At 41.3% G+C, this 16,732-nt stretch overlaps 1 protein-coding gene across 1 annotated transcript in view; it reads left to right on the top strand.

Annotated features, from left to right (window-relative positions):
- Window positions 1-16,732, top strand: part of CERK (ceramide kinase) — an 89,592-nt gene that overhangs the window by 42,238 nt on the left and 30,622 nt on the right. The window contains exons 7-8 of the mRNA XM_066591890.1: window positions 2,659-2,804; window positions 10,846-10,920. Coding sequence (XP_066447987.1) covers window positions 2,659-2,804; window positions 10,846-10,920 — 221 coding nt within the window. The remainder of the gene's footprint in view (window positions 1-2,658; window positions 2,805-10,845; window positions 10,921-16,732) is intronic.

Genomic DNA, 16,732 nt, shown 5'->3' on the forward strand with positions numbered 1-16,732 from the left:
AAAGCTAAGACTTTAGCATAGCAATAAGATACGAAAACTTCTCCTTAAAAAAAAAAGATACTTTGATGCTCCTAATGAAAAGAAGCTGCTGCGGCGATCAGCTCAAACTTGCAGCGATCGGGTGTTGCCTCCAGGTGAAGCTGTATCTAGCCACACATTTTCCTGTAGTGATCTCTTTTGGCTTCTAGAGGGGATACCAAGTGAAGGACCCTTCGCTGTGATATAAATATCCCAATATGGACATATTGAGAGGAGTTGTCATTATGAGGCAAGTCCTTCAAATCTTGTCTCATTTAATATTTGCAGTGAAGGGAGGAGCTTGTGTGTGATTTAAATGAAAGTTAGAGTCTTGCACATAGCAAGATAATTGGATTCCAAAAGCTCTATCATAAGAGTTCGACTAGAATGCCTGTTATCCTATATTGTGGCAGCCTATAAAATGCTAAAGCTTGACATGCCGATGTAGCCAGAAGAGGTACAGTTAAGATGCCCAAACACCTTCATTAACTATTGGCCCATGTACACATGCACGCTCATTTTGGTTGAGCAAGAATATCTGCCCAATTAGTAAAGGAGGATAAGGGCCCCTTTCCATGGGGCAATCCCTGCATGTTTCAACTAGTGCTGGCTATCTAACATATAGAAGGTCACTTGTTAAGTGGTTTTGCACAGGTAGATGATCGCTGTTATAGGGACAATTGCTCGTCCCCCATATATCGGGGAGTGCTCAACCTGCTGCTCTCGGGTGCATAGCATGCTGTCCATCCTGCTGAATGGACACTGCTGCTGACGTAGGCAGACAATCGGCAGTGACTGCAGGTTGCCGGTTCTTGCAGTGCTGTAATGAGCATTTTCCTCTGTTGGGCAGTGCAGTATTAACCAAAGAGCCGTTTCCCTTGTAGAAAGGCAAAGTACTCATTAGCTGGTGAAAGGTGTGAATGTTATCAGGACAGTGCAGAGCCAGATGGCCAGGCAGCATGAAGTATGGATTGTCTCTTGTTAGCGAGAAGGGGAGGTTATAAAGACGCTGAAGCTGTTGTCTCTGTATTCTGTACAGGCAGCAGCTTCAGTTGTATACTTTGCTATTATAGCTTCTCTCAGCCACCTACTTCTTTGCTCCCACTCTTTCACAGACCTCCTTTCTGCTTATGTTTTCCCTACCCCATCCCCTCCTAGAACCCCATGAAACTTTTTGGTCCACCTGTAATTTCACTAACCCCAAGAAAGCCCCTGACCCTCACCACTCAGTCACTCTGCCACTTGATATTTCCCCCCAAATGAAGCCCCCTGCCCCCCCTGTTCTTCTGTCCTCCTCTCCGCAGATCCCCTCACCTTTTGCCCCTCATATCAGAAAGCTGCTTTGCCAGCAAAATGTCCCTCATTAATGCCAGTATAGCGCTACTCCCACCCCACTGTTAATGATGCCATCCTGAGCGTTAATAGAACCGTCCAAATTTTATTATAGTCCCTTGAATGTAGCACTACCTGATAATGCAACTCGCAGACCAATAAAGATTGTGTACCCCTGCCATACAGCTTGCATTTGTTGGTAGCACTACTCCCTATTTACATGGGTAGATATGCAATCAATTTTATGCCTGCTTGAACCATACAATCAGTCAATGAACAAGTGTTAACTTGTATATCAGCTGGCTGGAGCATATTCACTGATGATCGAGCAAACAATCCTACAAACATTCGTTGCCAATCATCAACCAGTGTAAAAGGCCCTTAAAGGGGTTGTGCCCGGACCCTGATTTAGGGATATGAACCTGGAGAGAGCCCCCCTCTATGAACTAGACCCACAAGTTGTTCAGCAAGAGTAGCTTGAGTTTTGGCTATCTGAATTCCCTGTGGCGACTGCCGTATGGAAAATGTGTTGCTAGGTGCATCTTCTCTGGTAAAATCGTCTGGTTGCCTGGATTTCCGAAAGTGAAACCCAGGGTGATCAGCTGTTCGCCTTGGACCCCACATTCTGCAAGGGGTTTTGCATCTTGGCACAAAACCTTTTACAACACTTGCCTCCCATCAGACTTGCCTGAGCTTTCTTCCCCGCTACAAAAGCCTTTGAGAGTCGACAAGCCCATATACATAAGATAGCCTTATGACTTTGCTCTTATGTGTGTGTGCACCTTTAGACAATGCTGTAGCTCGGTGGTATGAAGGAAAGGCTTGAGCTATATTGAAGCCATGATCTTCATCTCTGAAAATTAGACTCAATTCTTTTAGACCAGAGGAGGCACAGACATTCTGTTGTACAAATTAACCCTTTCCAATCCACTGTCTGACGTCTTAAGACATTATGATTTAAGGCTGTACAGATGGGATGTTGGAAAATGTCCTTTGGAGTTCTCTTATTGTATATTGCCAGCCTCTGTGCTGTCGGAGGCTATCCAATGAGTCACCTCATGCAGTACTGGCTTTAGCCAGCAGATAGCATCATTGTATAATGGCAGAAAGAGTAAGCCCCCTAGGAAAACCCAGATACAAATTGGATTGGAAAGGGTTAATAGAAATGTGTGCATTTCATGTTGTTAAAAGTAATATTAGGTATGCAGAATGGGTAGACAGATCACACAGTCAACATCTTCTGCAGTTTGTTTGCTGTCATGTCACGATTTCCTGTGTAATCTAACGTGGCTCTCTCCTCACCTGCAGCATTGTTTGTGTTGGTGGCGATGGAATGTTCAGCGAAGTGCTTCATGGCCTCATAGGCCGGGTACAAAAGGATTCTGATGTCGATCAGAACAATCCTAAAGTCCCATTATCTCCTTGCAATATGAGGATTGGCATTATTCCTGCTGGTAAGGGGACTAATTATGTTCATGCTGACCTCATATTGTTCTGCTTCGTTTGTGATTTTGTGACATTGACTTTTCTGCTCAGTGATGCAGCTCATTTTAATATTCCATATGTGACCTTGCACTGCTCACAAAGCTATTTTAAGTATGGTACAGAGCTACCATATCAAAATGATTATACATTCTGGTTCATGCGAGCATCAGTGAGGATTAAAGCGGGTGCATATACTCATTAAGCCTCTGTGCTTCTGGGCAGGGTCACTTATGTCATCTTCTTTCATAAATTAGTCAATCATTTTTGTATGTTTTTGTAATTTTTCGGAACTACAGACATTGACTTTTGTGTTACAAAATAGTTTAATGTGTACATAGAATGCATTGTGCCAAGTAAACAACCATTATTGTTGTTTGACGCTCTGTCTCTAAGCTAAGAATGAATGAGCAGTGTGAAGTTAATACAGCCCTTATTTCTGCTGTACTTTTAGTTGTGAACAACTCGCTCTAAGGCATTTAGTTTAAAATCCTATGTCTTAGTCTCACTGCTGCAAGAAATGCCTTGTATCTTCACTTGAAAATGAAATGAACATTCCAGAGAACACCCAACCCGTTATTTACCTACCTACTGTTATGCTTTTCTATTGTGGCACCAAGTACCAACGTCAGTGGAAAATCTAGGGGGTTTAATGTCACTGTATACACCTAGATGGCTGAGATCTGTCACTACACTATCCTACCAAAAGTAATTGGACAACTGAGCAGGAATCACAAGTAGTATTTATTTAAATGTATTAATACTAAAGGCCCATTTAGACTGGGCGAATGTCAGGCAAATGATACCCGACACTCGTCCCCGCACACTCGCTCTCGTGCTGCTGCACAGGAGCTAGTATCACTGGCTCACAGCAGGGAGGCTGCAGGAGATTTCTCTCCTCTCACTCCCCCGCCCCTCTCCATTGACATAACACAGCAGCTATTCAATACTGAACAGCTGCTATTTACACTGAGCGTTCAGCTCATCAGCAATTGTTTATGCAACATAAACAATGGACGATGAGCTGATCTCTCATCGTTCAGTGTAAATAGCGGCCGTTCAGGACTTAACAGCCGCTGTGTTATGTCAATGGAGAGGGGCGGGGGAGAGTGAGGGGAGAAATCTTCTGCAGCCGCCCCGCCCCTGCTGGCCGCTCTGTGAGCAAGCCAGCACTACTAGGTCCCTGCAGGAGCATGGGAGCGAGGACACACAGGCACGAGTGTCGGGTATCGTTTGCCCGACATTGTTCCTGTGTAAACCCACCTTTAGTTGTACCTCCTTTTGGCCCTAATGACATTGGATACTCTGTGGCATACTTTCTACTAATGTCTGATAAACTTCAGCTGGTATTTCCCTCTGTTAATTTTCTTTGAGAGAACTCTCCACACGTTCATAGGATGGATGCTTTTCATATTTCCTGACCTGAGGTTTCATTTCATCCCAGAGATGTTCAATAGGGTTTAGGTTGTTACTTTGCAGGCCAGTCCAATCATAGAACATCCATATCCTCAAACCAACTTTAAACAGCGTTGGATTTGTGACAAGGTGTGTTGTCTTGTTGGAGTAATTGCTGACCATGCCCAGAGTATTGTCACATTCTCAGTAGCACATTTCCTAGAATGTCAAGGTATACCTTTTTGTAGTAATGGTTCTTGCCACTGCAACAAATGGTCTGAGTCAATGCCACGTAAAACCTTCCCTCTGCCGTACTTAACTGTTGGCACTACACACTTGGACAAAATTTCCCCAGGCATGCTCTACACCCATGTACATGCATCTGATTTGAAGATGGGGTAGCGTGATTCGTCACTTCATATAACGTTTTTCCATTGCTCAACTGTCCAATGACTGTGCTCCCTGAACCATTGTAAAAGGGCAAATGCATCTTCTTTGAGAGAACTTGACAGAAATTTACAGGATGAATGGAGGGCATTACCAGCTGAAGTGTATAAAATGTTAGTAGAAAATGTCACGGAGAAGAATATCCAATGTAATTTCGGCCAAAGGGGGCTCTAAGTATTAACATACATAAATAAGTACTACTATTGATTCTTACTCAGGTGTGTATTTACTTTTGATAGGACAGTATATGTATCAGTCTAAATGTATGTGGGTACTGTCTAATCTATAAGGAACAACATGGCTCACAGTAATAGACCCTGGCTTTTTAAATTACAATAGTGTACTTTTAACTCCTGTATTGTAAGGTACCTTTATGGTCCTTAAATAAGTGCCAGCGAATTAAAAGGTCTTCTCCGTTTTAATATTGTGGGGTTTTTCTCCGTGAATAAAGGTCAAACGGTGATTTAGCGTGAATGATCCAACTGGTAACCTTTTCTGTGGCCCTGCAAAGTTTCTGCTATTAAGTACAAGGCTTTGTGCTGGCTGAAAAGGGAATTCCCATATTGAGTGCTGTAGTCACTTGGAGCGTTACCCTAGGATTATCTGCATTTCATGATGGATTATAAACAGATTGTGTGATCTTCTGTGTATGATCAGCTTCCGGGATACACACAGAAGTGTACTGTATAAAACATATTGGTTAAGTGCTGTCCCACTAGATAGTCAGTAAACCCGTGCCCCTGTACCCACAGACAACGTGAAATACTGACGGGCTTCCCAATTGCAATGAACAATGTTTTCCTGTGAAATCCAGCGGAGTATCGGTGTCAGGCCGTCGGAGGGGAGCCGCCTAGTAGATACTTTGCTCATGCCTGGCTCTCTTCAAAACTATTTTCTTGGAAATACCACAGCATTTCAAAGTACCGTAAAACTTTTCTTGTAAAGTAAGAGGCTGTCAGTATTTCATCCCACCCATGGTTAGGGCAGCATAAATATCCTGACAGGCTCCCTTTAACCAATGTTACTGTAAAGCTATAAAATTGTATTCATTTTATGTCCTACGGCATGTGGTTGGAGCCACAGCAATATCAATCTACTTAGTGTTTTTAGTCAGAGATGTAGAGGATGCAACAAATTGCTATCATGGACTTTTTAAAAGGGTTTTTTTTGTAATTTTTTTTTCAGCGTATTTTTTGTAGGTTATCATGCTGCCTTTTTGTAGTGCCTTGACAATAAGTGTTTAAATGTAGCCCAAGGCTTGGTAATAAATGAGAGACTTTAGCCGCTCTGTACTCATCCTTGTAATGATGGAGTGTACTCTCTTGTGCATTGCCTCGCTCTTATGAATGTTCTTTGGACTGGTTACACAGCTATCCCTTATTAGTCAGCTTCCCCTCCCCCTTTTACTTTCATACACAGCACAATTTCTTTCCTGAGGTCTTGACTTATTGCAACAAACTCAAAATATAATAAATACCTCTGAAATCCTAGTGCTCTGTAAGGCAGAGGTTTTATTAGTAATATGTCAAAGACTGAGATTTATCTGATGTGTTGACTTGAGCGTATAGTTCTATTGAAGCACCATTTTTTTTCCTAAGAGCTGCAAAGACTAATCCTTTCTTGAGAAGCATATGCCCTTGGAATTACATTAAACTTTTTATGTGGGCAGTGATAGAAATAGGGCTGCTTCTGCACAGCGGTTTGATCCATTGCGGCTTTTACTACAAGCTTAGTAAAACTGGATTTAACATACAGTACAGTAGCTTGAGCTGGGCAGGGTTCCAACTATTCTCCACGGAAAAGAAGAAATAAATGAAACTCACCAATTCTCTGTCCATTTCACAGAGGTAAAACCTAATCTTATAACCAGCTGAAAGATCACGTTTTCAGTTTGATTTTCAGTTGGCATATTTTATTGTACTCATTTGTTTTCCATTTTTTTCTGGTATTGATTGTTTTTCTTAGTGATCTTGACATACTGTTATTCTTTTTTTACTTCAATAAATTAATTGATTACTTGAGTTTTATCTGTACCATCCCTATTTAGAATGTGCTCCATTATTAATAATGTCATCCAGTATACATCTTGTGCCATGTATGCAGTCCTTGAACAGCCATTGTATGAGATGTAAGCGTGTTGTGCATTTGGGAGCCCAGATCTGGGATCTAAATGCGCAGCTTGCAACACTGAGATGCATTGGCACCATGACCATGAAAAGGATTTTGCTACTTACTGAGCAGGCACTCGCTGGGGTAGATATGGGGGTGGATGGTAGTTTGGGGAGCAGGATGATTAGGCAGCTAGCTGGGTGACAGAAGGAGGGGTAGAGGGAAGAGTTTTAGGGAGACTAGTCCTGAACTAGCACACCCCTACAAAGTTTGCAGCACAACATTCCTTCTGACCGCCCGGGGGATGTCTGCTCCAGTAAGAAGGGGAATAGGAGTGCGTGACAGGCTAGAACTTTTCTAGTAATGGGGGACTCAATCATTGGGGATACAGACAGGGCAATCTGCCACAAAGACCGGGGTTGTCGAATAGCCTGTTGTCGTCCTGGTGCTAGAGTTCGACACATCACAGTTCGGGTTTACATGTGCCTGGGAGGGGCTGGTGAGGACTCAATGGTCATGGTACATATTGACACTAATTACAAAGTTAGGTGCAAGGTCCTTTTTAAAAACTATTTTGGGGAACTAGGATGTAAGCTGAAAGCGAGGACTTCCAAATTAGTATCTTCTGAACTATTACCTTTACCACATGCCATGCCAGAGAGGCAGAGGGAGATTAGGGACGTATACAAGGGGGTCAAGAGTTGGTGTAAGAAGGGGGGTTTTGGGTTCCTGGAGAACTAGTCTGATTTTGTTCGCTACAGGTTCTACCATAGGGATGGGCTGCATCTCAATGGGAGAGGGTGCAGCTATGCTGGAGGAGTTGATGGTTAGAAGGTTGGAGGAGTGTTTAAACTAGGAGACTGAGAAAAGGGCAACCAAAAAGAGAGAGAAAGATGGTATAGACAGTGGTCTGGGACAAGGTAATGAAAATGGGGGTGGAGTGGTGGGAGGGGTTAGTACAGTTAGAACTGGCAGAACAGTTAGTAGGGATACACTTAAAATAAAATAACCAAAACTTTCTAAACTGTATATTGACAAATGCTAGAAGGCTGGCCAACTGGAAGTAATAATATCTTAGGAAAACTATGACATAGTGGGAATAATGGAGACCCGGTTAGATGAAAGCTGTGACTGGGTGGTTAACTTGCAAGGTTATAGTTTGTTTAGAATGGATTGAAAAAAACAGAAAGGGTGAGGGGTTTTTATGTAAAATCCCATTTAAATCCCACACTGTGAAAATATAGGTGAAGTAATTGACACAAGAGAGGACAGCAGATGGTTTTAAATGGATCAGGATAAATCGTGGGCTTAGGCAAAAAAGTAGCAAATGGGGTTTAACACTGATAAATGTAAAGTTATGCATATCACAATTACATGCTAAATGGGAAAATACTGAGTAAAACTGACATGGAAAAGGATTTGGGGTGTTTTGATTAACTGTAAACTCAACTGGAGCAACCAGTGTCAGGCAGCTTCTGCCAAGGCAAATAGGATAATTAGGTGCATCAAAAGAGGTCTAGGGGCACATGACGAGAACATTGTTTTTCCTCATCACAACTGACTGGTCAGACCATACATAGAATATTGTGTACAGTTTTTTTTTGTCCACCAGTACTCAAGAATGACAGAGTTCAAAGACGGGCAACTAAGTTAAATAAATGGAATGGGTGGACTGCAATACTCAGAGAGATTATCAAAAAAAGACGGCTGAGGGGTGTCCTAAAAACAATGTGTAAATATATGAGGGGACAGTACAGAGATCTCGCCCATGATCTGTTTACACCCAGGACTGTGACTGTAACAAGGGGGCATCCTCTACATCTAGAAGAAAGAAGGTTTCTGCACCGACATAGAAGGGGGTTTCATTACTGTAAGAGCAGTGAGACTATGGAACTCTGTCTGAGGACGTGGTGATGGCGAACTAACTACAAGAGTTCAGGAGGGGCCTGGATGCCTTTCTTTGGTGTAATAATACATGTTATAGGCACTGATTATTTCAGCAGAGGTAATGATCCGGGGATTACTGTGCTTTCCTGATTAGAGTCGAGAAGAAATTCACCAAACCCCCTTCTCAAAATGAGGAAAATTGGCTTCTACCAAATTAGGGCTTTTTGCTTTTGGCCGGCTGCACACAGGCGATCTGCATTGCGGATTGCAGGGCGGGTGTCCACCTTTTGGGTTCCACAGTAAATGCCGTCTATAGCAAGCTATGGAAAAGGGATTCTTCCTGCACACGAGCAGTTTCTGCTCGCAAAAAAAAAAATAGCAGCATTTTTGAGTGGATTCTGTGCGGAGGACTTCCATTGAAGTCAATGGAAGCCACCTGACCCATGACCCTTCCGCAATTGACATTGCGGATAGGTTGCGGAACCCGCGTTATTTGCCTAGCGACAGGAAAAATTTATTTATTTATTTTTTTAAATCTTTACAGCGCATGTCCGACAGCGAGCCGCCAGGTCCATTCACAGTACAGATCAAAACGAAAGAAGACAGGTATTCAGGGTTGCTGGCTGCGGTCAAAGCTGGAATTCGCTGCGTGAACCTGCATGCTGAATCCTGCTATGCCGTGTGCAGACGGCCTTTCTCTGAGGTCAATATTGCAGAGTAATAGGCTTAATTAGATAGACATGTGTCTTTTTTCCTGCATTAAACACTGTTACTACTTTTGCATGTTCTATAGCTGGGAGCATACGTGGTGTTCGAGGACAGTATTAACTTTTTGTAATATGGAATCAAAATGGCAAATGAATATCCTATCCGATAATACGAGCGTCTACTGAATGGTTGCCTTGAGACACTCGTCTAGTAGCACATTAGACTTCCTTTAGGCCACACTTGCACAGGTGTTTCTTTACAGCTTTTAGCGGGCGCTTCTAATACCTGCTAAAAATGCTGCACTGAACCTCCATTGCCAAGGACTCGGATCCCCCAACCCATTGCTAAAGGTAGCTCATTGTATTCCTATTGTGGGAATCCTATTTTAATGGGTTTTGAAATTGCAAAACAATGCACTCGCCCAAAGGATAGAGGAAAAAAAATCGTCCAATGGCATGAAAAGGGATGACGACCACATATCTACAAATAAGTTCATAAATGCCCCAGTACGTATAAAGTAGCAAATGTGCAATAATATGCAAAAGAGCATAATATTAACTATTTGTGAAACAATCATATTAGTTAAGTGTCCCAACTAGAGATGAGCGAACGTACTCGGTAAGGGCGATTTCGCAATCAAGCACCGCGATTTTCAAGTACTTTACTACTCGGGTGCGCTGTGGGTGAGCGGGGGGTTGCAGCGGGGAGTGGGTGGGAGAGGGAGAGAGAGAGGGCTCCCCCCCTGTTCCCCGCTGCTACCCCCCACTCCCCTCTGCAACCCCCCGCCCTACAGCGCACCCGAGTACTTTTCACCCGAGTAGTGAAGTACTCGAAAATCGCGGTGCTCGATTGCGAAATCGCCCTTACCGAGTACATTCGCTCATCTCTAGTCCCAACCCATATTGGGAATTTGTTTTTAGAAGTAGATCCACCTGGCCACACTGCAGGAACTATTTTTTTCTAAACTAGATCTGTAACTACCTTTTCTAGCTGAATGAACACCGCTCACTATAATCCGTTAGCGTGGGATAAACTGATCCATAGGAAACTCGCTTGATTTCATGCTACACTTCAGGGTCACTTGTCTAATCTGCATACAAGGAAGCTCAAGTCTTGAAAGGGCAGGAGTCTCTAATAGTGGCCCTTGAGTGCGCAATCCACCATCAAAATGGGTTTAATTTTACCTACGTTTAACTGTTAAGTTCTAAGTTATGTTTGCATGTGGCATTTGCAATTTATTTAATTGATATAGTGTTTTTATTTATTTTTATGTCATAAATATATATAATATATAATCCTATTATAAAAATGAAAAACTGCTCAATTGGCACATGTGAACATGGCCATAGAGGAGAAAGTCATGTATTTTTAAATACAACCAGCCGTATATTTTGGAATCTTAAAGTTAGTTTTTTCAACACATTGCTTTTTTTCATTGAAATATAAAATAACTGTGTGTTTCCTCAGGCTCTACCGACTGCGTTTGCTTTGCTACTGTAGGCATCAGTGATCCAGTGACTTCAGCTCTGCACATCATACTAGGTATGTACTTTAGAAATAGTTCTGTGCAACACTTTTTTTGCATTGTTTCTTGGATAACTAATACTGCTGCTGGGGGCATGGCCAGCAGCGTATAGACCAATCTGCATCCTAGTGAGGTTCTCTGCCCTTGGCAGCATACCAGCACTTTGCGGCAGTGATCCTGCACAGTACAGAAAAACTGATATGAGTCAGCATTGCTCTCTGCTACCAGCCATGGGAAAAGTGAGAAAGAAAGTGAGCTCTGCCAGGATTACAGAGTTCTTCTTCTCTGTGTGGTCACAAAATGGTTCCGCAGGTTGAGTATGGCAACAGAAGGCACCCCAACACATTCTCCGGCTTCCCCTGCGGTTTATTGTCATTCTCAACGGGCAGCTGTGAAAATCCTCTGAATTCTCCACCTGAGACCCTCTCCACTGGTAAGACATAGGTTGGTACTGCTACTATAATGTAAGTGATCCTACATGTGGTGAAACTGTACACATGGGCATAGATTCTCCTCCTGTACCCACTAGAAACATATCTCCCTGCATCCTTTAAAGGGGTTGTCCCGCGGCGAAAGCGAAAAAAAAAATTTTTCACTTACCCCCGCATTCTGCCCTGTTAAAAAGAAAGCATAGGTTAGTTTTTAAAAATAGCATTGCGCTTACCTGCATCAGCGTTCTGCAGCTTCTTCTTTTCTTCTTTTAAAGATGGTGCCGCTGGTCTTCTCCCACGGTGCACCGCGGGTCTTCTCCCATGGTGCACCGTGGATTTTCTTGTCCTTCCTTGCGTTCCATTGCCGATTCCAGCCTCCTGATTGGCTGGAATCGGCACACGTGACGGGGCGGAGCTACGATGACGCGGTGACCAGCTCTCCGGCACGAGCGGCCCCATTCACCAGGCAGAAGCCCGGACTGCGCAAGCGCGTCTAAAAATGCCAGAAGACATCGAAATTAGACGGAGCCATGGAGACGGGGACGCCAGAAACGGAGCAGGTAAGTGAATAACTTCTGTATGGCTCATATTTAATGCACGATGTACATTACAAAGTGCATTAATATGGCCATACAGAAGTGTATAACCCCACTTGCTGCCGCGAGACAACCCCTTTAAGCCTGTCTCTGAGGACACTCTAAAGCATGCTTTCTGACCTTAGATCTATGCTACTGAGAGAGATCAGTGCTGCTTTTCAGTCCATGCAAGCAGAATATTGAAACGAAAATGGCAGAATTTTCAACCGCACCTAATTGGTAGATATGAATAGTGCTTTAGAAGACGACATTTGCACACTAAGATTAACCGTGGCAGATTTGGAAGATCAGTCACACCGCAACAATGTGCAATTTCACTGTTTACCAGAATCAATTGAAACTGACCAGCTAATTGATAATCTTACTAATTAAATCTTACTAATTATTTTGCTGCAGTGTTACTTGAGGCACGCCAAACTCACCTTCTAATTGATAGAGCACACCGCATTCCTAAACCTAGAGCCCCAACTGTGACAACTCGAAGAGATTTGATTGCTCGCTTTCAATTTTACCATTTTAAGGAAAAACTCCTCTTAACAGCTAAAAATGTTCAGAATATTCCAGAAAAGTTTAAAGACATTACTTTGGTCACTGATCTCTTAGCAAATTCACAGCATTGGCTAATTGACAGCATCTCACCAAGGTAGCTGCAAACTCCATGAGAATTTTATGGGCTAATAACATCTACATTGGGCTTCCCAGTGAAACTCTTCCTTTCAACGGATGGAATGGAATACTTCAGGAATGGGGACTAACTTCACAATTGCTCACGTACAAAAATGGCTCATCCCCACTACTACTGAAGGAATGGCTACAGAAGTGATCCTCTTGATGTCATATAGTTTTGTCTAATTATTGCCCTTCATATAGATCCAATATTTAGGTTATGTATCTAGATTATGATACAGGTCTTTAATACCTGATCAAAGTTATTACTATAAATAAGGCAGTCTAAGAAAAATATGCTAAGTACAGTTAGGCCTAGGAATGGCTCACATGTTGGGTTCGATAATGTTCTTTCACAAATTCCCCTGCGCTTCGACAGTGGTGCCCTGATGCAATATTAATGCTAACTGGATAGCAATATTTGTTATTTTTCTACGTTGAAGTTTTATTGTTTGCAATGTACCTAATGACCACAGTCGTCTGTCATAATGACTTATTATGCTTACAAGGTAACTTTCTGATATACTTCCCTAAATCTAAATATGGTGTTTCAAATATTATCCCTTAATGTCAAAGGACTTAATAGTCCATTCAAACGATCCATGCTTTGGAAAGAAGCAATTAACTCCCACGCAGATATCCTGTGTATTCAAGAGTCCCATCTCAATCAAACAGATCTTATGCTTAAAACATAAGTTTTTCCACATATTTGTGGCGCCTGCAGTCAATAAGAAAAGAGGTGTTATTGCCATAGAGAATACTCTAGTGTTTACTCCAATTCAATCTCATGTTGACGCATTAAGATATCTTATTTTAATGTGTTCAATAAATAACATTACGTATAGCATTGCAGCTATTTACGCCCCTAATACTACAACTCCAGTTGTACCTGCCTTGGGAATATTAATATAAACAGGGTGCACTTTTAATTGCAGGAGACTTAAATGGCATTATGTGGCTATCTATGGACTCTTTGCTCCACACGCAACTGATAACACTACAAATCTTTATCGGTTAGTTTAAAAAAAGGACTTATTGATGTATGCAGAGAGACTACACGTTTTTCTCATACCCACATAAAACATACACCCTTATAGATATGTTTCTTATGGATAACTTGCATTATCAATGAAGTATCTTCTAAAATTTGTGTGATTACATAGTCAGACCATGCTCCCATTTCCTTGACTATCGCTGAAGTATATAATAAACCCCCACAAACTCGACGGAGATTGAATAATTATTCATGGTCCTCTAAATTTTCCTATAAAAACCTCCTCGGTACTCTCTATTTTGTGGATAACTTCACCTCTGATATCCACCCAGATTTACTCGAGTGTGTCCACCAAGCTTACATTTTGAGGGTCATTTTATTAGTGTGGCTGCTACAGAAAAAAAAAAAAAGGGAAATTAAAACTACATCTCTAAAATATTATTTGAGTCAATTAAATGAAATATTGCCCCGCTAGAGCAGGCATGATCTGCAATCTTCAAGATCAACTACATCAAGTGGAGCTATGTAAGTATGATCAAGCTTTTCGAGTCAAAGCTACATATTTTGGGCAAGGAAATAAAGCCAGTGCGTTGCTGGCATCGTTTCTTAAAAACCGTTCTGCGAATTCATAGATCCCATATATTTTCAATACGAAATATGAACACAAATTTAATCCCCAGGGAATAGGTGATCTAGTGGAGTATTATGCCTCATTTATATAACCTTACCAAGGACTCGGAGATCTCTCAACCCACTGCTAAAGGTATCTCAGTGTTAGCCTGTTTTTGCTCCCTAAGGTATCTGTGCAACAATTGGACATGTTATCCACACCAATCTTCCTTGCGGAAATTTTTGGAGCTTTTAACACTCTTAAGCCACAAAACTCTTGGGCCTGATGAGCTCTCAAATGATTCCTATAACACATTTCAAGCAAATCTGTCTCCTCCTTTTATTATCCCTTTTTAATAATGTTCAAGCCACTGGGGAAATTCCAATAGAGATGCTATGTGCAACTATTGCCTAAACCAGGGAAAACTCCAGATAGACTGGGAAATTTCTGTCCCATTTTGCTGCTTAATACAGATTTGAAAATATATTCTAAAATTTTAGCCAATAGCCTGACAGATACATTACTGAATCTTAATTTCTCAGGATCAAATTGGATTTGTATAAAGGCAGGTTTTTACTAGATGGTGCTTGTCGATTTATTAACTAATTATGTTGAGAAAACTCTGACTCCTTCACTGCTACTTTCCTTGGGTGCGGAAAAGGCATTTGACAGAGTCCACTGGGGGTACTTGAGCGCAGTGCTTCATAGATTTGGCATTACGGGTATAGCCCATTATTCAATTATGACTTTGTCTACTAATCCTTCTGTTGCTGTAACACTTCAGGATACACTTCGAAAGCCTTTAATATTTCTAAAGGTACTCAATAGGGCTGTCCATTATCCTTAGCAGAATGGATAAGAGGCATGAAAGAAGTAACTGGAATACCATGGGTAATCAAGAACGTAGGACTTTTTGCAGATTACTTAATTATTGCTTTATCTAAACCTGAAACGTCTCTAGGCATAGTTACAGACCTATTACGAAGGTTTAATGATATTTGCTATTACAAGCTGAATATAACTAAGTCACCAATCTTGGAAATGTACGTTTTTGATTCTATTAGCTTGTCACATAAAAGTAAATTTTTTAATCCCCTGGGTATCACACTCTTTATTATATTTGGATATTAAATTATCCTTTCCCTCTTATATGCTTTTTCAACCTAATTACCCTCTATTACTTCAAGCGATTGAACATGACTTGTCTGAATATCCTAATCTTGAAATATCCTGGGTTGGTAGATAAGTGGTGATTTTAAAATGTTATTTATCCCTAAAATCTTTATTTCAGCACCTCCATATTTCCATCCCTATAGCTTTCCTCCATAAATTACAAAGAACTCTTAACAGATATATCTAGAAAGGAAGACACCCATGAGTTGCAGCAAATATTCTTTTCTGACCTATAAAGGGGAGGTGGGATTTCCCCCGGTCTTCCCTTGCTATTACGCTGCTATACTTGACCAAGCCAGACAGTGAAAACCTTTAGAGCCATCTAAACACTGGAAGTAAATTTCCCATGACTAGCTAGATTCCTTGCAGCTAACATCTTGTTATGGTTATCCTCAAATGGGTATTTCGGTACCAGGCTCTTCTGATTTAACTATTAAAGCTGGTATTACTGAATGGAAACATATAGTTGTCTTAAAGTCCCTTATTCCCTTCAACATTACTGAGATATCACTTCAGATTTTACCATTCATTACCCTACACCTTGCACTGGCTTAACTTGGAAATAAAAAATATTTGTGATGTACGGGAAGGGTCCCATCTTATGTCCTTTATAAAACTCTTGTGAAGAAATAAATGAGAAATGTCACTAAAGTCTTTCATCACCCAACTCCCTAATTCCAGCTCTACACCTAAAATTTATTTTTGAAATTGAGTTTTCTAACCTCCGTATCCCTATTACGGGGATTTCCAGAGTTTAACTTTGGCTTTTTGTAATAATTTTATCAATAAAGCAACTCCTTTGTCTGGACCATTGGGAAAGAGACCTGAATGTTTCAATCGATGAAGACGAATTGTATAAACCATTTCTTTTAACCTCTTCACTATTGAAGTGTGCTTAACATTTACAGTCGACTAGGAAACTTCTGCATAGTTTGTACCCCACTCCTATACGTCTTACAAATGTATACACCTCACTTTCATACAAATGTTGGGAGATGTTTCATTGATAAAGCAACATTAGAACACATTTTTTGGTACTATCCTCGCATGGATACTTACTAGGGTCAAATTAAGGGTGGTCTTGAGCATGTTTTAGAGATTTTCTTAGACTGGCAATACTCTGGTTTAGCCAAGGCAATTCATAAAATTGTAGTCTTTCATGTTTTAGTGGTTTCAAAGTCCTTACTGGCAAAATACTGGAAGGAAAGTTGAGGTTCTCTTAAGTCCATTAATATCATGTGTAAACTATAATTGTAAGTTGGAAGGCACACTGGCATGTGTTCATGGGAATTGCATAAAATATGTAGCGGTTTGGGAAAAATGGATCACATCTCTGTTTTATAATCGGACCATGTAAGG

Source organism: Eleutherodactylus coqui, chromosome 2 (genome assembly GCF_035609145.1).
Source record: "Eleutherodactylus coqui strain aEleCoq1 chromosome 2, aEleCoq1.hap1, whole genome shotgun sequence".
Lineage (NCBI taxonomy): Eukaryota > Metazoa > Chordata > Amphibia > Anura > Eleutherodactylidae > Eleutherodactylus > Eleutherodactylus coqui.